At 43.4% G+C, this 25676-nt stretch overlaps 1 protein-coding gene across 1 annotated transcript in view; it reads left to right on the forward strand.

Annotated features, from left to right (window-relative positions):
- The window catches only part of HMCN1 (hemicentin 1), a 944468-nt gene that overhangs the window by 815131 nt on the left and 103661 nt on the right, over positions 1-25676 (forward strand). The window contains exons 95-97 of the mRNA XM_073582913.1: positions 2403-2540; positions 14658-14779; positions 14887-15124. Coding sequence (XP_073439014.1) covers positions 2403-2540; positions 14658-14779; positions 14887-15124 — 498 coding nt within the window. The remainder of the gene's footprint in view (positions 1-2402; positions 2541-14657; positions 14780-14886; positions 15125-25676) is intronic.

Consider the following 25676-nt stretch of genomic DNA (forward strand, 5'->3'; position numbering starts at 1 on the left):
TTGCCTGTAATCAATGTGTGAGCTCAGTGAGTTTCTGTGATGCAAACAGACTTTTGCATCTTTCATCCAGCCACTGATGTTTCTTTGAGTCATGGGGAAAGCAAAAAAATTGTCAACGGATCTACAGGAAAAGGTAGTTGAACTGTATAAAACAGGAAGGGGAGACAAAAATATATTCAATGAATTAAAAATGCCAGTCAGCAGCATTCAAACTGTGATTAACAAATGGACAATCAGGGTTCAGTAAAAACAAAACCACTGTCAGGTAAACTAACAAAAATTTTGTCCACAATTTTGTCACTCATTTGGAGAGAGGGCTTCAAAGCCTATGATGAAGGGAACAGCATTCCTACTGTAAAGCATGAATGTGGATCACTGATATTTTGGGCATGTGTGAGCTTCAAAGACACAGGAAACTTGGTCAAGGTTGAAGGAAAGATGAATGCAGCACGTTATCAGCAAATACTAGAGGCAAATTTGCAATCATCAGGCCAGAAGCTGCACATGGGACGTACTTGGACGTTCCTACATGACAACTATCCAAAACACAAGGCCAAGTCGACCTGTCATTTGCTACTGCATACCAAATTGAAGGTTCTGTAGTGGCTATCTCAGTCTCCTGACCTCAATATCATTGAGCAACTCTGGGGAGATCTCAAGCATGCAGTTCATGCTAGACACACCAGGAATTAACTGGATCTGGAGGCTTTTTGCCAAGAAGAGTGGTCAGCTTTACCATCTGAGAAAATAAAGAACCTCATCCCTAACTACCACAAAAGACTTCAAGCTGTCATTGATGTTAGAGGGGGCAATGCACGGTATTAAGAAATGGCATATGTAAACTTTTGATCAGGGTCATTTGGATGTTTTGGGCTGTCATTATGATTTAAAAAGAGAAAACACAGTAGTTTGACATTAAATGGCTTCACCCAACCACTAACCATGAGTGGAAAAAAAAATTTTTTTTGTATTATCACTCATATTCTCTGAAAAAAGGCCAAGAAAGCAAAAATTCTGCTGGGGTGTGTAAACTTTTGAGCTCAACTATAATTATCCCCCTCCACTCCTCCATAGTCAGGCCTCATCTGGAATACTGTTTCCAGTACTGGCCACCACATTTTAAAAAAGACATTGAAATACTGGAGCAAGTTGAGGGAAGAGCTACCAGGATGGTGAGCAGACTGCAAAGTATGTCCTGCAAGGAACGGTTAAAGGATCAGGAAATATTTAGCTTGCAAAAAAAGAAGGCTAAGAGGAGACTTAATAGCTGTTTAAAAATAACTGAAGGGATGTCACAGTGTAGAGGAATCATTCTTATTCTCATTTGTGCATGGAAACACAAGAAGCAATGGAATGAAACTGAATGGGAGAAGATACAGATTAGATATTAGAAAACACTTTTTGAAAGTGAGGTTGATCAATGAGTGGAACAGGCTTCCATGAGAGATGGTGAGTTCTCCTTCAATGGAAGTCAACAGAGGCTGGACAAACATCTGTCTGATATGGTTAAGTGAATCTTGCACTGAGCAGGGGGTTGGACATGATGACACTTGAAGTCCCTTCCAACTCTAACATTTTATGATTCTATGAACATTGGAAACTTTCGTCTGGTAAATTTTAAAAAAACTGATCTATAAAAATGGATGCCTTATGGATAGATAAAATTAGGACCTTTTTCTGGATGATTAATGTACAATTTTTTATATGCTCATGTGATCTCCACCTTAATGTTACCATTTAAAAAAAAATGATTTGTTTTTTTCCTCATGAGTCTCCCTAGTTGTTTCGTTTTTTTTGTCCTTTTTTTTCTCTGAAGTAGGTAGACAGTGTCAACAGTTAAAACTGGATGGAACTCGGATGGACCTCTGAAGTACAAATATGTCTTCAGTGTGTCTTCAATTTTACACAAATCCCATAGAATTTAATAGCCGTGTCTGATCTGCAAAACCGTGAGAATAGGACATACTTCAAGTCTGATGGACTGATGACATTGATCCATTTTCAAAACTGATGTGTGTATGAATCAAGGAAACTCTAAGTCAGTGTGCTGTCTGACAAAAACCCAGTGAGCATAGGATGTGTCTCACAGATGTGTGACTGTAGCCTAAGGCGGAGTTCACGCTAGTGTGTTTTATGGACCGCAATGCACAGTCTGACGTCAGGTTGTCCACCCTGAAATTATATTATCATATATGTCTACGAGGCTGTGAGTTCAAGTCGGGAGACCTACAGTCAGTCTGGTCATTGTGGTCCATATATGGAGCATGAAATACACACATGTGAACACAGCCTTATTCTGTTGACTGAGGTTTCCAGATTTGATGAAAAAAGTATTTACCAGTGCTTATTATTGATACTTCCTATTAAACATACATTTGCTTCAATTCCCTTTCTATATTTAGGCCCTTCTATGAGAAATCTTGCCTCGATTTTGAATCCGGTATATTGGACTGTAGCTAGAGAAATTGAGGAAGCGGTGAATGGATTTACTCTTACAGGTGGAGAATTTATAAGAGAGTCTCAGGTGGAATTTGCAACAGGTATGAGCAAGCTTAGCTCTAGTTTATCAATTTATTGATCTTTGTATGTGTCTTAGTGGAAGATAAGTGCTATCTTATTATTTTAATGTTGTTTGAAATAAAATAAAAAATCACATAAAAACTAAATTGGTGCTGGAAACCACATTAGCTATGTTAATGTTAACTTCTTATATCAGCTTTAAAATATAACTACTTTAATAAAGATGCCAAAATATAACAATTAAATACTGAAAAATATTGTCCATGTGAGAGACGTCAGTCATTAACTTTACTGACATTTCCATAGCGGTGTGGGGTAAAATACAGGTACATACTATTCTGCTAATGCACTTTGAGAATGATACTCTCCTCTCCAATGCAGACGCTGGGACCCCATTCAGCAGCCACCAAATCCCTGGCATACTGAGTTGCCATTGCAATCCAACTCACCCTTGTACCGTCGCTCTCCCAGGCCGTTTAGCCTGGCTCAGGCAGAGAGACATCACCTGGTAATGTGCAATGTAAAATAGCTCTGCCAATTAGCATAGTAACTTAGTTTTGAAGGCTGACCTTATGTCCATCTAGGTCAGCCTATTTTTAGTGCAGCTGTTCTTCATTGTTGATCCTGGGGAAGGCAAAAAACCCACAGAGTAGAAGCCAATTTTCTCCATAGGGAAAAAAATTTCTTCCCTTAAGCTGGGTCAACCATCTACCTATATTATGTTATTCGTAACCTTCTATACTGTTACTCACAAGAAAAGCATCCATTTCTTTCTTAAATTCATTCAGTGATTTTTCCATCACCTCTTCCTCAGGAAGAGAATTCCAGAGCCTCACTGCTCTTACCATGAAGAACTCTCTTCTATGGATTTTCTAACAAACCCAGCTCTGTTCCTGAGTCTACTGTGATATTCTGATTAAGGACTTTAGAAAATCTGAGGTCTGTCCCTGAGTTATCTCTGCTATACCGATCTGCCAGTTCAGTAATTTAACTCCCTGACAAGTTCAGCTCTGCCACTGAGTGAGCTTTGTTGTATCATTTTTCCGGTTCTGTCTGGACTCTGTAACCAACTCAGCTCTGTTGTCATCTCAGCTCTGCCATAATCTCAACTCTGCCATAATCCAACTCTGTCATCCTCTCAACTCTGCCGTCATCTCAACTCTGTTGTCATCTCAGCTCTGCCATTATCTTACCTCTGCCATACTGCTCTATCTGCTCCACAGTGGATTCTGCTGAAAATCATTTCAACTACATCACGGAGTCTACCCTACGTTCTCATTTATTACACCTCTGCTATGTCTACTTCTGTTGCGCCAACACTGTTGGTTCCTGTGGTTCCAGTGCTACTCTTTCTGTCGCTTGCCAGCCATTACTGTCTCTGTAGTTGTATCTTTATTGCTGGCCCTGCAGCACCAACATGTTTTGTCTGTGTTGCATGATGGCTGCTCACCAAGGGGTTTCGAGAATCCACCTCATCTGGTGAGACACAAAAGATGACAAAGACAATCAGAATCACAACACACTGCCTGAATTCACCCTTCCAGTCAAAAATTTGCCAGGTTCTGAACACAATTTAAAACCATACAGAAGACATGAGCTTGGAGTACATTTGTCTGATTCATTGTCCACCCAACACTAATAAGTGAATAGCTGCAGCCGAATACTAAGTGTCTTTCAATGTGATAAAATAAAAGCCACTTTACAACACCCATGCAAGAGACCGCACATGTTGACAGTTATTCTTTTATAAAAATGACCAAAAGACCATATTCACTAAAATTGTTCTCCAGTATTTATTGTCACTGAAGCATGCATGATAGTCATCATAGATATGCATATAGTAATAGGCCCTCCTCACATGTCCGTATTTCAGGTACGTGTGACATTCATTTTTTTCACGGATACCACACATACCCATGATAATCCATGGTGCAGCACACATGTTCGTGTGTTCATGTAATCCACACAGAGACATATCCATTTTTTACTGTCAGCACGGATGACAATAGCCCCTACACAGGTCTATGGGTCTGTGTAAAACATTTACAACACATGGATGACACACTGATTACTCACTCATGGCTCAAAGATGACACACTATCCAAAACACTGATGACACAGATGCCTTTTTTTCTGGTACCTGCATTATACGGACGTGTTAAGGGGACCTTAATGATTAAGGAGTAGCTCCTAAGTAGCACCATGTTTCCCTGTCTAACAGGGAATGCAGGTAATTGTCTGTAGGTAATCACTCCCACCTTTTCTGACATTTTGAAAATAAATGTTTGGGATAGTAGTTAGTTCACCCTAAGCACCATTTTTTTCAATGCAGATGCACTGAAAAACTGGCTGAATTGCATTAATAAATACTCTATGTGACAGAATATGCACATCAATTACAAAACTAAGGTACAGGTATTTTAGAATTTGTCAGCGACTATGTTAATGAAGTGTTGGAGCATTTAAATATGTTTTGTCTCCCAATTTGTATCTTGGAAAAAAAACAGCAAGATTATATGGAGCGCCCCGCAGGGCCTTAGGTTCATCGGTACCAGGCCGGTCAGGTTCTTTAAAGGGGATGTGTCACGGTAGCAGTGACCCGATCCATGGCCCTGGGTGTCCAGTAAAGATGGATGTTTAATGAAGGATGATGGATGATGATGGGGGAAGATGATGGGAAAATGGTAGGGAAAATGGAATCGTGACGCCACCTGTGGTTTCTGGTCAGAGGTGACCAGCGCTGCAAAGCAGATCCTCCGGGACTGATAATGATGTAGCCAAGCTGTTACCGTTCTCCACAGGCAGAGCTCATGTCCCGGGGCAGCCAAGATATTATCAGTTGAGCCGGTGACGGTGATGGTGAATGCGGTGTAAGGCAGGCGAGACGCAAATGACACGAGGAACACAGTTGGGTGCAGTTTCAGGGTTTTTACTCAGAATTCCCATGTATATGGTGACCCACTTGGTACTGTGTCCTCCGGGTGAGGGGTCCAGCCAACTCCCAGGTAGATTGGGACTCCTTTTCAGGATTCCACTTTGTGTTCTCCTTTCTAGGCCGCCTCTCTGCGCTGATCTCTACTTTCTCTCCTGCCCTGCGCCTTCACAAGCAGTGTCCCCAAGCCAGCAGCCATGGATCTCGCCGGGCTACGTGGGTCAGGACCCAGTATCCTCTATAGCTACCTTTTTGGGGAATAACTGTGTTTGCGGCTGAGGCACTTGAAGTTACCTCATCCTCCAGCTTGCTAGTTGAGCCTCGTTTGATATTCTCCACTAGGCATAGGGGCCTACTCCTCCACTGTGGCCTGGTCCTTCCACGTCTGGATACGGGCCCCACGGGTGTCTTTCCGCACTACCCATGCCCCAAGGACCCCTTCTAATCTCCTAGGAGCTTCCTTCCTTCTAGATGTGTCTCCCAACTCTTAGGCTATGTGCACACGCTGCGGTTTTTGCTGCGGATCCGCTGCGGTTTTGTCTGCTGCGGATCTGCAGCAGTTCTGCAGACAGTGTACAGTAGCATGTAAGTCTATGTGATTTACATTCTGCTGTGCACATGCTGTGGATTTTCAAGTGCAGAAAAGCTGTGGTTTTGAATCCGCAGAAAGAATTGACATGTCAATTCTTTCTGCGGTTTGCCACCTATTCCATTGTCCAGGTGGCAAACCGCAGGTGAAAACCGCAGGCCAATCCACAGGTAAAACCGCAGGTCATTTTACCTGCGGTTTTACCTGCGGATCCGCAGACACAAATCCGCAGGTGAATCCGCAGCGTGTGCACATAGCCTTACTCTCCCCACATCAGTCCTGCTCTTCTGCTGTCCCATCACCAACTGACTGGATCTTTCCAGAACAATCCTTTTACCTCTGCACTAACTCTGCCCACCAACTGCCACTGATTGAATGTCCCTTCTCACACCACCTTCTAAGCTCCTCCCCTTCTACCTACCTTTCCCCACTGACTCCCCAACACCCTTTACTAGCCAGCCTGGGATGAGGCCATCCTCCCCAAGGGTACACCCAGATGCCCTCACTAACCTGGTGTGTGTTGGGTGTGAGTGTTAGGAGTTCTGGGTGGTGCTCCCTCCTTACCTGAGGGTGGGATACTACACCTCTGGATGTGATGCAGTACCTCTGTGGCGACTGGACCCTCAGGGGCACCACATTCCCCCCAGTTAAACACAGCACGTCCGTGAGCAGGAACAGAGCAAAACAGGTGTTACAGAAACAAACAAAAAAATTTTGGATATGCATAACCACCCCAGTGATGACCAAGTGTTCTGGGTATATGACCGGGGTCTGGGTAGTCTGATCACACATTTTGGGCCTAGCTGGCACTGTAGGTGTCTGTGTGGCCAGAGTTTTCATTAGATGTCCTGCCACGGGTGCAAAGACTGACACCGCTCTTGGTGACACAGCAGGGGTCAGTGTTGGTTATGCTGGCTGTCGTTCAGCGCTTGAGCTAGGGACGGCAGGCCTGCTCCTTTTAACATGTAAGGCATACCAGCCTTTCCTTCCCAATTGACGGATGTAGGTGACTCTATCCCTGGGGTACAGGTCCTGGTCCGGGTGTCCCTCTAAAAGATGTGACTCGACATCCGACCGGGTTACAAAAACTTCAGATATCATCCCAGGTTCCCGGATGAAGCCCCAGCCTATATCTAGTTTGAAATTGACCACCGTGCCCTGCCGTCGGGACCCCTGGTCCGTGCTTCCAGCACTGCGGGTCTGGTGTTTAACCTGCAGGTCCCGCTTGTTCATGGCGGGTTCTTCCACTTGAAGGCCACCCTCTGTGCCTGCACTGCTGGAGAGGCGCTTTCAGGCTGCAGCATGCATCGTGGCTCCCCTAATTCTACTACCTGATCCCATGCCACATTGTAATGTGCCCATCCAGGTTTAGGGGCCACAGGGACGGGAAGGCAGCCTACTAGGGTATCATCAGACCCGATGACCGGGTCAGGCTCAGCTGCGGTATTTGATGTTTTGATCTGCTCCGACTCCCATCCTCCCACCGTGGTCAGAGACAGATCCTGGAGCTGTCGACTCAGCTCACCTTCTCCCGGACTATCGCCTTCGCCTCCCTCTGAATAGCATGCCACCGCCATTATCTCACGTGCTGCCGCCATCACCACTGCTTCTCTTTCCTGCTTGTTTTTGACACTTTCCGGGGGCAGGACTTTCTCCCACCCCCGTGCTCATGACCGCAATGCCGGGGGTGGACCGTCCCTGCTGACGGACACATCCGCACCCTTGGATCACATAGGCAGTGGGCGGGCATTTTTTTCTGCTCACTCTCCCAAACCCCACCCACCACCGCTCTCTCACAAGCGTGCGCATGCCTTGTCACTCAGTTATGGCGGTTTCTCTCTCAGCTAGCGCACGCAGCCTGTGACGCAGCAATTTACCAAGGGCTCAGTACCGGTGACACAGTAAATAATGGCGCAGTTAGGTGATGATTTAACAGCCCAGCAAAATCATTATCATTCAATGCAAATAGTCCTTCAGCAATACTATAAAATCTCTTTTACACAGAATAGTAAATTTCTGGCACACAATACATTAAGCCTCTGGCACATAGTATGTTACAGTCTTTGACACACAGTACCCAGCTTTGTCAGGCTATAGGTACCTAGCTTTGCCGAGCTCCAAGTACCCAGCTTTGCCGAGCTCGAGATCCTATTCGTGACGCCAAGTTGGAGCGCCCCGCAGGGCCCTAGGTTAATCGGTACCGGACTGGTCAGGTTCTTTAAAAGGGTGGCAACACTATTCCATTTTCCCTACCATTTTCCCATTATCTTCCCCCATCATCATCCATCATCCTTCATTAAACATCCATCTTTACTGGACGCCCAGGGCCACAGAACGGGTCATTGCTACCGTGACACATCCCCTTTAAAAAAACCTGACCGGCCCGGTACAGAGTAACCTAATGCCCTGTGGGGCGCTCCATTATACATGGAGTTTAAATTGTAAGATGACATCTTTAAATTTAGAAGTGTTAGAGTATGTGCACACTATGTCTTTTACACACTAGCGAAACTGCCAGATATTCAAAAACGAAGACGCTTAAGGACATGTCAGCATCTTTTCTTCTAAAACAACTTTTTTTTTGCTCACTTCCTAAGCAATTGCTTTGTTATTTTTGACCACCAGCGGGGTTTTTTTAGCATTTCTCCATCATTTTTGTTTCTGAAAACAAAGCTGAAACATCAGAACTAGCCAAGTACTATCTGCAGACAGATTTTTCAAAGCTTTTATGGATTAATGATGAGAGAGTGACTCTTGAGAGACCAGATGTATGGGCCCGTGACTGGATCAGTACCAAGCATAGACCTCCACTTCAACCCAGGGAGGAGGTGGAGTACTGTTGTGGGCTGATATTATTAAAGATGTACTAGTTGGATATTTTCAGGTTGAAGATGGTCTCAAAATCAGTAACAGCCTGTTTTTTAGAAATACTTTCTTTAGGCAGTGGTATAGGAAAAAGTCTGCATCTTTCATGGACCATGCTGGACCATGCATGCTTCATCACATCTTCCACTGCTTGGCTAGCCAGTAAAGACCAATCATGATAGATTGGAGAGGAGAGAGTTTTAGTAAGAGGGAGACCAATTAGTAAAAAGTTGTAACAGTCCTTGCCAAAATGAATCAGTGCAACAGTAAGAGTGTTTGTAGTCAAAGGTAAAGTGAAATTCTAGAGTTGTTTTTGGTGTGCAGAGACATGAGTAAGTGAGTGAATCGGATACAAGTAGTGAAGAAAATATCTCTGTCAAATATAGCCCCAAGAAAGTGGCTTTCTGCTTGGGAGTTATGGTAGAATCACATATGGAGATCGTAATTTCAAGTTTAGATATGTTAGTAGAGGAAAAGGATTTAAGCCTTTGATAAATTCAGTTCTCGATAGAGTGAGGACATGATGTGTAGTAACGTAGAAATGCGGGAGTGATGTCAGATGAGAAGAAGTCTATACTTAGGTGTCATCAGCATAGAGATGATACTGAAAACCAAATGTGTTGATAGTTTGTACAATAGGGGCAGTGTACAGAGAGGAGGAGGCCTAGGACTGAGCTCAAGAACCAGAGTTGAGAAAGAGGAGGGGAAGAATAGCCAGCAATTCATACACCAAAGGAGCGGTCAGAGAAGTATTAGGAAAAACAAGAGAGAATGTTGTTGTTGAGGCCGATAAAGTGGAGCTTAATGTCAAGAACCTGCTAATACACAGTGTCAAATGTTGCCAAGAGAGCTAGGAGAATCAGCAGGGAATAGTGGTCATAAGATTTAGCTGTTAGTAGATCATTAGAGACTTTAGTGAGGGAAGTTGCAGTAGAGTATAAAGAGCGGAAACAAGATTTTTAAGGCTCAAGGAGAGAGTTAACTGAGAGATAGAGGATTAGACAAGAATGGACCATGCATTTCAGGAGTTTAGAGATGAAGGGGAGATTAAAGACAAGTCTGTAGTTAGCAGCTCAGTTCTGCTCAAAGGATGTTTCTTTTAGCAATGGGTTTATGATGGCTTTTTTAAGGAGGAGGTAAAGCTACCAGAAGAAAGAGAGGTTAAATATTTTAGTTAGGTAGTGACAGCAGGGAACAGGCACTGAAGAAGATGACAGTGAATAGTGTCATTGTTGCAGATAGTAGAGAAAGAAGAAGCAAGGAGGTTGGTAACCTATTGTTCTATGACAGTTTCAAAGTCAGAAAGTGAACTTGGTGAAGTGTGAGAGGGAAGAAAATCCATAATATTGGGGTATTGGGAGACAATTTCCTGTCGGATATGATAAATGTCTTTTTTTGGAAATAACTGGTCAGATCGTCAGTGCAGAGGTTGGTAATAGGGGCCTGCAATGGACATGCACAAGAAGGAGAACATGAGCATAATAAAAGTATAAACTTACATGTGTTTTTCATTTAAAGGGTATCTGTCACCCCATATGAGCGTTTTTAGCTAATAATATGGGCATACAGATTGTATAAAGCTGAAATTAATCCTGCCTGTATGCTTCCTTGATGATGCCTTGTTCATTAAAAATCATCTTTTTTCATTTTCATTTTCCAGGTTATTGGGGCGTATGCTGCCCGGAAGGTAAGACTGCCTCCTCCGCCTGCGGGTGACTGTCTCTTCTGGTCCCAGTGTTCACTGGTGCTCTGAAAAGTCAGTTATGCAACTTTTCAGAGTATTGACGAACACTGGGACCAGAAGTGACAGTGATTCTCCGGTGCCTGTGCACAAGACAATTGAAGTCACTGCCTTAAGAAAGGCAGAACAGTACACAGGAGAGACACCAGGCAGAATGCGCAGCAGTGCGATTTCTGGCCGCACACCAAAGGCTAGCAGGGAACAGGGAAGAAATCTAGTATAATAAGAAAGGAGGCAGTCTTATCTTCCAGGAAGCCCCAAAGCTTGTAAGATCAAAATGAAAAAAGATGATTTTTAATGAATGAGGCATCATCAAGGAGGCATACAGATATGACTAGTTTCAGCGTTATACAAACTCTATGCCCATATTATTAGTTAAAAAACGCTCAAATAGAGTGACAGATACCCTTTAACAGTATATAACCATTCATCTGTGTACACTGTGTCTTAGCTTCAGCATAACCATATATATTATTTTGTTAGGTTGTTGTAAGAGACCATAAATTAATTGGAATCTGTCAGTAGGATCTACCCTTCTAAGTTATTATTATTATTATTTATTATTATTATAGCGCCATTTATTCCATGGCGCTTTACATGTGAGGAGGGGTATACATAATACATAAAAGTACAGTAATCTTAAACAATACAATTCATGACTGGTACAGGATGAGAGAGGACCCTGCCCACGTGGGCTCACAATCTACAACGGGATGGCTGAGAATACAGTAGGCGAGGGTAGAGCTGGTCGTGCAGCGGTTTGGTGGATCCGTGGTTACTGCAAGTTGTAGGCTTGTCAGAAGAGGTAGGTCTTCAAGTTCTTTTTGAAGGTTTCCATGGTAGGCGAGAGTCTGATATGTTGTGGTAGAGAGTTCCAGAGTAGAGGGGATGCGCTGGAGAAATCTTGTATGCGATTGTGGGAAGAGGAGATAAGAGAGGAGTACAGAAGGAGATCTTGTGAGGATCGGAGGTTTCGTGCAGGTAAGTACCGGGAAACTAGGTCACAAATGTACGGAGGACTCAAGTTGTGGATGGCTTTGTATGTCATAGTTAGGGTTTTGAACTGGAGTCTTTGGGTAATGGGGAGCCAGTACAGGGATTGACAGAGGGGAGAGGCCGGGAAATAGCGGGGGGACAGGTGGATTAGTTGGGCAGCAGAGATAGGAATAGATTGGAGGGGTGCGAGAGTGTTAGAGGGGAGGCCACAGAGCAGGAGGTTGCAGTAGTCAAGGCGGGAGATGATGAGGGCGTGGAATAGGGTTTTTGCAGATTCTTGGTTGAGGAATGTACGGATCCGTGAAATATTTTTGAGTTGAAGTCGGCAGGAAGCGGAAAGGGCTTGGATATGTGGTTTGAAAGAAAGATCAGTGTCAAGGATAACCCCGAGGCTTTGAGCTTGTGGGACTGGAGAGAGTGGGCAGCCATTTACTTTAATGGATAGGTCTGTTGGGGGGGTCATGTGAGATGGGCGAAAGATGATTAATTCTGTTTTGTCCATATTAAGTTTTAGAAATCTAGCAGAGAAGAAGGATGAAATAGCAGACAGACATTGAGGGATTCTGTTTAGTAGGGAGGTGATATCTGGTCCAGAGATGTAGATCTGTGTGTCATCAGCATAGAGATGATACTGAAAGCCATGAGATTCTATGAGCTGTCCGAGGCCGAAGGTGTAAACGGAGAAGAGCAGGCAGTGGCCCTAGGACTGAACCTTGTGGGACTCCGATGGATAGGGGGCGCGGTGAGGAGGTGGTGTGCGAATGGGAGACGCTGAATGTCCGGTCTACTAGGTATGACACAATCCAAGATAGGGCCAAATCTGTGATACCAAGACATGAGAGGGTCTGTAGTAATAGGGAATGGTCCACTGTGTCAAAGGCAGAGGACAGGTCCAGGAGGAGGAGGACAGAGTAGTGTCGCTTGGCCTTGGTGGCTAGTAGGTCATTGGTGACCTTAGTTAGGGCAGTTTTAGTGGAGTGGTGTGGCCGGAAGCCAGATTGCAAGTGGTCAAGGAGGGAGCAAGAAGAGAGGTGGGAGGATACTTCAAGATGGGCGTGTTGTTCCAGTAGCTTTGAGGCATAGGGGAGAAGTGATATAGGGCAATAGCTAGATACAGAGAATGGTTCAAGAGAGGGCTTTTTGAGGATAGGTGTGATTGAGGCATGTTTAAAGCTTGAGGGTAAAACACCAGTTGTTAGTGATAGGTTGAAGAGATGGGTTAGGGTTGGGATGAAGACTGTGGTGAGGTTTGGGATGAAGTGGGATGGGATCGGGTCAAGTGCACAGGTAGTGAGATGTGAAAAGGAGAGAGAGAGAGAGAGAGAGAGAATATTTAGGGTTAAATTAGTGTCTGGAGGATCCGCCAGAAAAAAAAACGTTGCAAGCTCCGTTTTCAAATCTTTGAGGATGGCGACGGACAGCAACTTTTGGTGGATCCGCAAAAAAAACAGATGCAACGGACGGCAATCCGTCACAATCCGCCAGTAATGGAAGTCAATGGGGAAAAAAACGGATCCTCAAAAGAAAATTGAGGATCCGTTTTTTTCAAAACCTGGCGGATTGTGACTGATTGTAAAAAACTGAAGTGTGAAAGAGGCCTAAGTTGTCTATATGGGCACGCAGTTCATAGGAAGCTGAATAATTTGATATCTCGATATCTGCGATCCAATGTCTTATTTAAGAGAATTTCACTTTTTTCATAAATGTAAATCAGCTGTTAGGAACTATGGGCTGGACACTGATCTGCATATGAATCTGCCTCAATAACTTTTCTAAAATCCACTCTGTCCAAAGCGCTGCCGGCTTTTGAACGCCGGTGATTCCGCATGTGTTCATTCTCCGCAAGATAAATAGACATGCTGCGGTCTGGAAAGACGCAACGCATGTCTGGTTACGCAGGGAAGCCGGAGGCCACTACGCTGTAACATCTGGCCTCAGCGTTTACTGACAGTGGAAACACACCCTAACATGTTTTATTCATTAAAGACGGCGCTGTAATTGTGCAAAAAGCACTTTATATACAGTAGTTATATTGTACCTGCTCATTTACTCATAGAGGTGTGCTTCATTTCATTCAGTCACAGTAGTCACTGCCCACACAATTTGAATGGGGTTCCCAGGGTTGCGCTGACGTCACTCGAATCCGCTTTGAAAATTTTTGTGCTGGCGCAGTGTGTATTGTGGATCCGCACTTGAGCAGTGTCAACCGGTAAGCAATGCATGTGGAATGAGGAGTGGCTTCCCGCGCTTGTGCCGTGACGAGTGGCTCTGGCCATACTCAGTCAGTGAAGCTGGGTACTACACATAGCTTCAGTGCGCACACGTGGAGAGCCGATCGTTACGGCGCGTGCATGGCTCCATGATACACACTGTGCAAGCGCTGGAATTTTTAAATTGAATTCAAGTGACATTGGCGCAACCCTGGCAACATCATTCAGATTGCGTGAGTGACGACATATGTGCTATTTGCACATGATTACACCAATGTTTTTGATGAAAAAAACATGTTAGTGACACACATTTTTCCACTAACAACACACTGGTGACAATTTAGATGCTAAAAATGACATGACAGCTTCCTTTTATATGAAAGAGAGAGTTACCAGTTATGCAGATTTGTGTCCACCCATAGTCCTGAACTGCTCATTTACATATAAGAAAAACATGGATGTCTCTGGAATAAGACATCAGATTGCAGATATCAAGGTGCCATTTTATTCAGCCTCCCATAACCAACATGTCCATATAGACGGCTTAAGAGGATTAATCCTACTGTCAGATTCTCTTTAATTTTTCCTGTTGAAATGTTAGGGATAATAGCAAATGAAATGATGCTGTAGTTTGACTTAGACCTGGGATATGCAGCAAATTTGGACATATCACATGTTGCCAAAGATTGCTTTGTCATGATGCTACGTCAAAACATAGTGAAATTGAAAATGGTCCTGTTTCATTCTCCTTGATGCTGTGGCTGTTATGGCTACATTAAGTTTCTTTCTTGTCTAAACTCATAGGAGAAGTCTTAAGGATCACTCACACCGTTCGTGGCCTTGATGCTGATGGCTTCCTTGTTTTGGATACTGTTGTAAAAGGATATGTTCTTCAACTACAATCATCTACTGACATCATGTTAAAAGTAAATATGAAATGTGTATTTCTTTTACATTTCCCACAATTTTCAAAAAATAATTGAAATTATAATTGGAATCATGTACCTGAAGATATGTATCTGTATGATTTTAGGATTACACAGAGGATTATGTCCAAACAGGTCTGGGACAGCTATATGCCTACTCAACAAGAATGTTCTACTTGGATGGAGTCAGTGTACCATATTCATGGAATCACACTATCAATTATGATCCAAGCCATGGCAAAATGCCTTTCATGGTCGAGATTTTGCGTGTATCTTCTATAGAAACAGATTACAACTATCTGGATGAAACCCTAGGCTTTGAGATGCATGCTTTCATCTCCAAAGGTATTACAACTGAAGTAATTAAATTACATTGTCAAAGGACCAATCTCTTGGATTGTAGGATTGTAGACTACACAATTAAAGAAGTTGTCCACTACTTGAACATCTTCTTGTCATACCTAGTGCTTGGCCCTCATAAAATAATAAATCTTATACTCACTTCCCGTGCCAGCGCCATTCCAGTGGTGTAAGCACTTGTTCTTCCGGGCTCCCATGCTGTTGTTGTAACACATGACGCCAGTGCCCAATTAGCGCTGGTGTCACTGTCCACGCCTTTGGGCAAATCAAACATAAAGAGGAAGTCCAAGATCAGCTGCAGCCCAGATTTCCTCTTCATGTTTGATTTGTTTGAAGGTGGGGACAGTAACGTTACCGCTGATTGGACACTGGTGTCACAAAAACGCACAAGAGCCATGGGAACGCAAGTGCTGACACCATGCGAATGACTGTGGCTCGGGAGGTGAGTATAGGCTTTATTATTTTATGGGGGACAAACATTTTGATCAAGAAGAGGTTGTCTTAGTAGTGGACAACCCATTTAAAGTTGATTTAAATAAATCATATTCATAAAAATGGCAAGTGTAAGTCAAGTTAAAGGGCATGTGTCAGTAGGATTAACTCTCATAGGCATCTATATGGGCATGTAGGTCATGGGAAGTTGAATAAAATGATACCTTGATATCCAATGTCTTATTCCAGAGAAATCCACATTTTTTACTATGTAAGCGAGCTCTTAAGATCTATAGGTCGGACACTGATCTCCCTGAGAATTTTCCTCCAGAGATTAAATGAAAGGGGGTGTTACCATTGTAAATACATCACTGTCAATACACACCTGTACTTTGTATCTCCCCCACCTCATTGTAGATTGTAAGCTCTCATGAGCAGGGTCGTCTTATTTTGCTATAATTATTGTATTGTTAATGTTGTTACTTATGACTTGTGTTTTGAAACTGTTAAACTGTAAAGCGCTGCGGAATATGTTGGCGCTATATAAATAAAGATGATTATTATTATTATTATTACCAGTGTGAGTCATGTAATGGCCGACAGTCTGTTCTCCTGATTTACATGTCTCACGCTAGTAACTCCGTCTTTCTTTTAAAATGATCTCTGGAGGCAGATTCTCTGGGAGATCCATGTCTGGTCAATAGAACATTTACATATCAAGAAAACATGGATTTGGAATAAGACAAGATATCATTTTATTCAATTTTCTATGACATATTCCCATATAGATTGCATAGGAGGGTTGATCCTACTAACAGATGCCCTTTAAAGTTCATCGACTCCTTAGTGAAATTAAACTTGCATACATAGAAACTGCATATAAATAATAGAGATGGTTGAATCAATTCACTATGAATTTCAATAATTTGTAATTTGCTTTCCTTCCAGCACCTAAAATACACAGCACCATTTTACATATTACAGAAGTTTGCGTCGGCCAGGGAGGGTTCATGTGGCTTCTGGCATGGCTGTGGGTTCTGCCCATAATCCCTTGCAGCTATCACAGCCAATCAGGAGGGACTACCATAACTTGTATAATAGTGTCAGGGACTGCAGCAACCATTTTGTGGTGACTCTTGATAGTGAGTGGATGTCACAGCTTAGCTATAGAGATAGGGAGAGAAAGCCATAAAACAATGAGTTAATTCTACAAATTATGTGTATTATAGCACAGTAGTAAAGAAAATTAGTGTACAGCCTTTGAATAAAGAGAGTAATAAAGAAATTTAACTGATAGATAGGAAAAATAGTAGTGATTGATCACAGAGGTTATAGTGCAGCAGGTATTTCAATTACACATTTTTTCAGTCTTCTTGCACAGGCAGGCCAACGAGATTGCTGAAAGAATAAAATAACTGTGACTGTCTCACAAATATACATGGCACAAAATATTGATTTGTTTGTGCACATTATTAGTCAAATCTGACAATTCTAAATTCTACACCTATTGCCACTGAAGGTTTTTTGACCATCCTGCAACTTAGCAGGTTTTGATCGGTCCTTTTAGGGAAGGGGGAATTGAAGTTTAAAACAGTGAAAAAGTTATTTCTATTGTAGCAAAAACCAAATGGTAAAATGAAAAGTGGCAATGGTCCAGGTAAAATAAAAAGTTAAAAAAGCATACCATGGCATCTGGTAATATGACTGTGAGAGCAGCAAGCACCAGCAACGCTGCTGTTCTGCCTTCTTCCATGTATGACGCTGTGTGGATTCCAGCATACGGCTAAACCCTTCATCCACTCTCAGTAAAAAGACTGTATGGGTGCTTAAGTCTATATTTATTAAGATGATGTGAACAACAATGGTAGATGATAACGAATGATATAGTGGAGGAGATTGGTGAACACAACTGTGGATGAGATCAGGTAAAAACTATAAAGAAACAAACAGTGCAGTATGTCAGTGCTTGCCGATAACAACACAGCAATAATACAAGGTACTATCATAACAGTAAAGCGATGATACAGAGTGCTGTTATATCAGTAGCAGGCATTATTACAGAGGCTGAGTAATACAACACACCATGCAGTGAAAAGAGATAGCTAAACAAACTTAGGCTGCTAGCATTGCACTACCATGAACAGAAATGCATATAACTACATGCAAAGCAAGAGCATTACAACAGCTGAAAATACATTGCAAATATCATGGGGGGCTGCATTATGGCTAGCCAACACAGATACATAGCACAACACATAACTGCATTAAACCCTCTCCAGAATCCGCTTGATAGGAGCAGTTATTTTGCAGAGAGCTGGATGAATGTGAGTAGCTCAGAGATCCGAGAGAAAATGGCTACATGCTTCAAGCCCGGGAAACCTGGAGGGGCGGTTCTAAACAGAATAACAATTAAAGGGAAATGATTTTACATCCATGAATAGAATAAGAGAAGGGCAACTGTGACATCTAATGGCCATAGCTGGAATAGCACTTAAGAAATGTCTTGCTGCACATGAATGGGCAGAACAGCCACAGTAGTACTACCACATGCAGGTCACCATTGTTACACCAGGAATGACGTTACCTCTGACAGTTTTACTGTGAGTTTAAGGCTAGTTTCACATTTGCGGCAGGAGGACTGCGGACTTCCTCTGTGAAGCCCCGCCCCCGACGTGCTTCCTCCTGTTAGCTCCGCCTATTTCTGCATGCAGATTCATGCGACCTGCATACCTTATCTTTAATATTGGGTACGCAGGCCGTGCTGCAGTATGCGGATGCCGCCGCAGGCGTTGATTTGACGATGCGGCGCCCGCATAAAATTTCAACATGATGCGTTATACGCGGGTCGCCGCACATTCAAAACAACGCATGCATACGCAGGCCGCATGAAGTCGTATGCAGAAATAGGTGGAGCTAACCGGAGGAGGCGCGATGGGGGCAGGGCTTAATGGAGGAAGTCCGCAGTCCTCCATCCGCAAATGTGAAACCAGCCTAAGTCAGTTTTCTGCACATCCTTCTTCATCTCCTTCCAAATTAGTTAATGTTTTGTTTGCAGACTTTCCATTCCATCAATGACATCTCTGACTTTTCTGAGCCCCAATCATCAAAAATATAACAATCTGAGTTGTAAAAAAGATTTTTCACAACATAAATTCTTGAACTTGGTGAATTGGATGAGATGAACAATCAACATTTGGACTTGGATGAGATGAGGGTGGAGGACATAACCTAAATTTTTTGCTGTGGTGTGGTGGTCAGCCAAAAAGGTGGTACACCAGCAGCCAACATGATACCAGTACTGAGTCAGGGCAAATAAAGGGGGGGGAATCAGGAGGCAGGCCCAGAAACTCAGAACATTTTGCACATAGACAACTGTCAGTTGATTCAGGGATAATGATAATAGTGTGGTGAATAGGGGCTGGGAACCAGACAGGGTTAAAAAGGAGGTAATATCATCAGAAGTGTGTGTTGGCATCTGGGATAAAAAGCAGCACCAACATCTGGCCAAAAGATCTCCCAGGTACAGAATTGGTTTTCTGTGATCATCTCAGGTGCAGGTGATGCCACAATTGCTGTTGGTGAAGGAGGCACAATAGTGCCTGGTTGTTATGATGCTGTTCTGTGAGTCATCATATCGATTGTGGGAAATATTTTCACCTTTATCGGCTAAGGAAAGTTTTATAGCATGCAGGCTCTGCAGGAGTAAAATATGTCTCAGTACAAATCGACTAGGAACTACTAGGAACTACTAGGAACATGAAATAGAATCACCTTCTCAAGTGCGAAAAGCAAACTGGCCTGCAGTATGAGTAAGATGTCATCCACTTGTGTGAGTTAACTCCCACCTGGTCAATTTGCTGATGGTGAGGGCACTGCTGTTTCACATAGCAAATTCTACTGCCTTTCGGGAAATGATTGTCATCAGTCATAATTATTTCTCAGTAAAAAGGGAGCCTGCTATGTGCTAATGTGTAAGGGTCCCATTACATTTAGCGATGCACTAGCGATCCCGACAACGATACAAGCTGGTAAGGATCGCTGGTGCATCGCTAAATGGTTCGCTAGTGAGCTGCCCATCAGGCAGATCTCACCAGCGACGCAGCAGCGATAAGTGATCCGTCGGTGGTCACTCTTACCTGTCACACTGCAGCGATGATGACGACTTCCGCCTGTGCCCATGCCTCGCTAGTCGGCGCCAGCGGGACGCCAATGAAGAAAAAATACATGAAATAGTCAACAGTTTCCAAATCCAATCTCTCCCCTTTATCACTACCCAATAATAAACTGAAAGACCAGTCCAATATTTTTGCTAACAGCCAGCAAGAAAAATACTATCTGCAACACAAGGGCACCCTTAGGGGATGCACCAAAAACACAGGATATTCCCCAGGAGTTCCCCCTGAGGACCCAATTAATTGTCCTAGTTTCCCTAGTTTAATAATACCATCCACCATTAATAACTTTTTTAACGGTCCTTCTTGTGACTCTCCTATGGAGGAACCTCCTGAAGCCCCATTCATTGTCTCTATCCCTCCATCCTCCAGTGAGGTTGATTGCTCAGGGTTTTTTTTCTCAATTTACGGTCCATGATGACCACTTTTCATCCCAATCCTCCACGCACTCGTTCTCCTTCCTTGCTCTGCCCCCCACTCTAAACACGGCCATACCAACACTCCCTATAGTTGAAACTGTTGAATCGACGGACCTATTATGAAGCAATTTGATAGTCTCTTCCTGTATAAAAACATTTTCTACTTCCCCTGACTCCCCCCTACTAAATTCAGGTTCCCCTTACTCCCCCCATCAGGCCCTACACGGACCGCCACCAATATTTCCTCTGGTAATACCAAAATCACGCAATTTTTTCGGCTTGCTCCAGGCCGTTCCTCCAAATGAAAAAGAAAAAGAGGAAGCATGGAAGCAGAGGAAGAAGAAAGACTGGACACAGTTTCAAATCCAAAAATAAAAAAAATAGTGACAGTGGAAACAACGTAATGGAAAAATCCAGTGTTTTCAACCTCTCAAGCCACACACTTTCTAGTGCTGAGGTAATGCTCCTTGAAAGTGGCTTGTCCTATTGCCCTGATGCACCACTAAATGCCTTTAGTCTTTTCTTAGATCTGAATGAATTTATCAGAAAGCTTACCACACTGCGGCATTTTCTTATTGCAGAAAAAAACAAACTCCTTTCCAATCCCTCAATCCCACCTCTCTCTAATACCATTGACACCTATTTACATGTCAACCCAAAGACAAATAGTAGTAAATTTTACCCAGTCCAACATAAGGGAGCACTAATTTTCAAAGATCTCTGTTCCCTCCCCCCTTTTTTGAAAAACGCACTAAGCTTAGCTGAGAAAATGGCTTTGAATTCCTTAAGGAATAATAACAACATTATTATAAAGAATGCAGATAAGGGAGGTGGGGTTGTTGTTATGGACAGGGAATGGTATATTAATGAAGGCCTCAGAATCCTGAATGATCCAGAGTACTACGTTAAATTGGAGTTTGACATCTCATCCACTATTTTCTCTCAGTATATTCTACTTATAAAACATGCCTGGTCCCTAGGAATCCTGAACATAAAGGAGTTCAAATTCCTTAGTATTTCTAGGTGCAAAATCCATTTTTTTTTTAATTTTATCCCCAAAATCCACAAAGACCCCATAAACCCTCCTGGCCGCCCTATCATATGGGGGCCTTTGAGTCAGTCCCCTCTTGCAGCGGGTAAGATATCCCTTTACCGCCACTTCATTGATGATCTCTTTCTTATTTGGACTGGTTCCGAATCAGAGGCCCTAGATTTTGTCCAATCTCTTAATAACAATACTTGGGGTTTGAAATGTACGGCCAATATTTCTAACACAACAATCCAGTTTCTAAATCTTATGATTCAAGTTGACTCATTTGGCTGTTTTTCAACCTCCAATCATTTCAAAAGGGTTGATATAAATAGCTACCTCAATTTTAGCAGCGGCCATCTCCCCAAGTGGATTTCAAACATCCCCTACGGACAGTACTCGAGGGTAAGGAAAAACTGAACAAAAGACAGTGATTTTCTTAGAGAAGCTGTTATCTTGAAAAATCGTTTTAAGAACAAAGGGTATCCCAAAGAATTGGTCTCTGATGCATTTACAAAAGCAAGAGCTCTTACACAAAAGGATTGCATTGAGCGTATTAAAAATAGGAAAAGTAGGCTTGATGATACCCCTGATTTTACTAAATGGAGTTTTATCTCCACTTTTAATCAATCGCATGGGGTGGTACGCAACCTTTTGAAAAAATATTGGTTCATTTTAAGAGCAGATCCAGTTTTATCAATGCACATTCCTGCACAGCCAAGAACCATTTTAAGAGAAAATCATACCCTTTGCAACCTTGTTGGACCCAGCAGCACAACCTGTAGACCCTTAACTTCTTCTCATCCCCGGACACTTCCCAATCCAGGCTGCTTTTCATGTAAAACAGCCAAATGTTTATGCTGTATGTCCATTAATAATGGAACATTAGTTTTTCGGTCACACACCACCAGAGGCGTAGCTAGGGTTTTGGTTCAGGGGGGGCAAAACTTCTGAGTGGGCCCCCAACCAGGTAACCTTGATTACAACTCTGTGATGCACAATAAAAGTGGAGGAGAACTTCAGCAGAGGACCGCGCTGTTGCTGAATATAATTTCTAAATAAAGACCAATATTGATATTACCGCCATATAGTGAGTGGTAGATACCTGTCCTACACAACATACCGCATAAGAGATCACAGCACAGTTACAGATGGTTACTTACAGCTGACGTTCTTTCTGATGGAATCGTTCACTTTTCCATCTGGCCCAGACCAACATGACAACTTCTTCCAGCCAGGACTCGTCACAGAGATTACAATAAAGATTCATTTCATGTCTCATATTTTCAGCACTGTCACCAATGGGACTACTCCCTACCTGCACAAACTCCTTACCCTGCGGATACCCCAATGCTGAGCCGCTGCTGCTGTATGTGTCCCTTTAACTGTACCTGCTGTGTGATTCTCTGTGCCCTTTAAATTCTAAAGTAACTCTCGAAAACAGTGCCCATATTTTGTCCCCTAGAAAGTAATAGCGCCATTTGTGCCCCTTTGACAGTCACAGTTACCTGAGTTCCCTATAACAATAAGTGTCCACTTTACATTTAATAATGTCATGGAGTCTCCCCCCCTGTACAGCTCCCATATACACTGTATGATGCTCCCCTATACACAGTATGATGCTCTCTTATACACAGTCTAATCCCCCCTCACTGTATATATACTGACCGCTTATTATTCCCCAAATTGTTTGATAGCTCCAACACTGTAATCTCCACACTGTATGATAGCCCACTAGATAGCCTCCATATAGTATAATGTGCCAGACAAGTTCACTATAGTCCTCAATATAGTATAATGCACTCCCCATAGGCAGACCCTATAGAATAATGCAGCCCTTTATATAATGCACCCCATAGGCAGCCTCATAAAAAATAAATCCAAAACTCACCTTTCCTCCTGGTTTCTTCACTGCTGCGAGCTCCCGCAATCTCCGGACTGTAGGCTCCGAGTAGTGACATCATTGCGACCCCCTGTCAGTGTTGGCGTTAGTGACATCAGAAGCTGATGAGAGGGGGATGATGGGAGAGGGAGCGTAATGCTCCTTCTCTCATCAATGTAGTCAGCTGAAATGGCAGCCAGCCAACACAGTTGATTTTTCAATGACCGGTGGGGACCCACTGCTGGCGCAGGGCCCCTGCGCCTGCTCATGGGCCCCATAGCGGCCGGGTGGCAGAGCAGGGAGATCGATTCTGCCTGATCTGCCGCAGAATGTAACACTATCGGCGTGCTGTGGGTGGGTCCCCTCAAAGTGCTGGTCCCGGGGTGACCTACCTCCCCCTGTAGCTCACCACATTGTAGGATTCACTCCAACAATAAGTCACCTGCATTACTGATACTAATATATTATATCACACTAGTAACATGTCCATGCCACTAACAATCACTGTATAGAAAAACACTATTCCACAGCTATTTGTCATCAAGCACTAACTGCTGCTGTGGCACTACAAGTGCCAGACTTAACTTCCCAGTAGGAGCACTCTGGGAGCAGCAAACACTAGTTAGGATGTGTGCACACGTTGCGGATTCTGCTGCGGATCTGCAGTGGATTTGGTCCTGCGGATCCGCAGCAGTTTCTGCTGCATTGCACAGTACAGTCTATGAGAAATGAAAAACACAGTGCACATGCTGCGGATTTTCTGCAGATTTAAATCTGCAGTATGTCAATTCTTTGTGCGGAATCCGCAGCGTTTTGACACCTGCTCCATTATAGGAATCCGCAGGTGTAAAAACGCAGGGGAAATCCGCAGAAAATCTGCACTAAATCCGCAGGTAAAACGCAGGTCATTTAACCTGCGGATTTACCTGTGGATTTGGCCAAATCCGCGCAGAAAAATCCGCAGAGTAATCCACAACGTGTGCACATACCCTAATCCTCTAGGGCTCGCTGTCAGCCTGGTAACAGGTAGGTTAATAATTACACGCCAGCACAAACAGCGAGATAAGGTGATCAATACACGGGTTTAACCCTCCCTCTGCCTGCCAGTGAGGATGCGCCGCTTTCTCTGCACAGCTCAATGACTGCATCCAGCAGTGCGATCTCTAGTTTGCACTTTTCCTGGTTTTCTCTCAATCCCAAAGTGCAGTAAATTCCAAGGCCAAGACAAAGCATCGCCATATAGCGCATCAGTGACCACTGCAGAGTGCCTGAAAACTATGTAACACGTAAGGAGAGCATCATGTAATGAATATTACACCCAAATAGCAGTAATTTGTATGTATATATCCAAAGCAACAGATTAGACACTTCAAATAGTTATTAATATAGATACTCATCATTTCCCATGCTGTGTGCAGTGTCCACTGGTCCTGGAGCAGCACGCTCCTCAGCTTTCAGGCTCCTCTCAGTCAGAAGCAATCAAGTGCAGAGCAGACAGTGAACTCAGCTCACAGGCAGAGGCAGAGCCCCCTGTGTCCAGGCTGCTGCTGGAGCTGATGACTTCTCTGCAGCAGGGAGCTTTCAAGGAAAGCACGCTCAGCCAGGATTGGGTGAGTGACCTCCCCTCCCCCTCTCCTCTGCAGAAGAGTGGTCACATGACTCACTCCCTGCTGCAGCATGTAATTGTATCGGCGCGATCTGCACGCCAATATAGTTACATAGCATAGCTCAGGTGGGCCCCACAGGTTCAAGTTTCACTATCAATTGCCATGTGAACTGTCAGTCCTGTTATGTTGTATACCTTTTTGAATGCGGTTGCGGGCTGCAATATGTTGGGAGAACAATACAGACTATGCTTGCAAGGATGAACAAACACCGCCAGAATATCCGAAATGGATATCTAATGGATAGTCTGTCAAAACATTTCCTTGTAGCACATAACAAAGACTTAAGTCCTTTAAAACTCACAATAATTGATCAGATACCAGCAGAGACCCCGGACCGTTATGCGGCTTTAATACGAAGAGAGAGCTACTGGATTTTTAAACTCGGCACTTTAGCACCTGAGGGGTTAAATCTTATTATTGAGAAAGTCAATTAACTATACCCCTTTTTTAGTATATTTGAATATAATATTTTATTCAGTATTTTCATATATTGTCTTATATATTTCCCTTCATTTTTTTGTTGTAATTGTGTTTTATATTATGCCCGTGTAATTGCTCTTTTCCTCCGTTTATTTTAATTATGCCTCCTACTCAAGTGTCCCTAATGATTGCACCTTAATTGTGATTGGCTGTCAGCCCTTTTTATGCTCCCTTTCCCCCACTTCCTGTACTTGCCACCTGATGAAGATGGAGGTTATCTGTTGAAGCGCGTAGTGGAACTTAATAAAGAAGAAAACCTTTTAAGCTTCTCCCTTTCCTTTGCACTCCCTGCGATCGGGTTACCCTGCTTCCTATGAGGAAAAAATGGCCTAGGCAGTCTCAGCGCGATCAGCGATATCCAGTGGGGGGACCGATCGCAGGTACGTGTCACACAAAGCGAGATCGCGAGCGATATCGCTGTTGCATTACAAAATCGGTGACGCTTTAGCGATATC

Source organism: Dendrobates tinctorius, unplaced genomic scaffold, assembly GCF_039654945.1.
Source record: "Dendrobates tinctorius isolate UK_male_01 unplaced genomic scaffold, ASM3965494v1 ptg000074l, whole genome shotgun sequence".
NCBI classification, from domain to species: domain Eukaryota; kingdom Metazoa; phylum Chordata; class Amphibia; order Anura; family Dendrobatidae; genus Dendrobates; species Dendrobates tinctorius.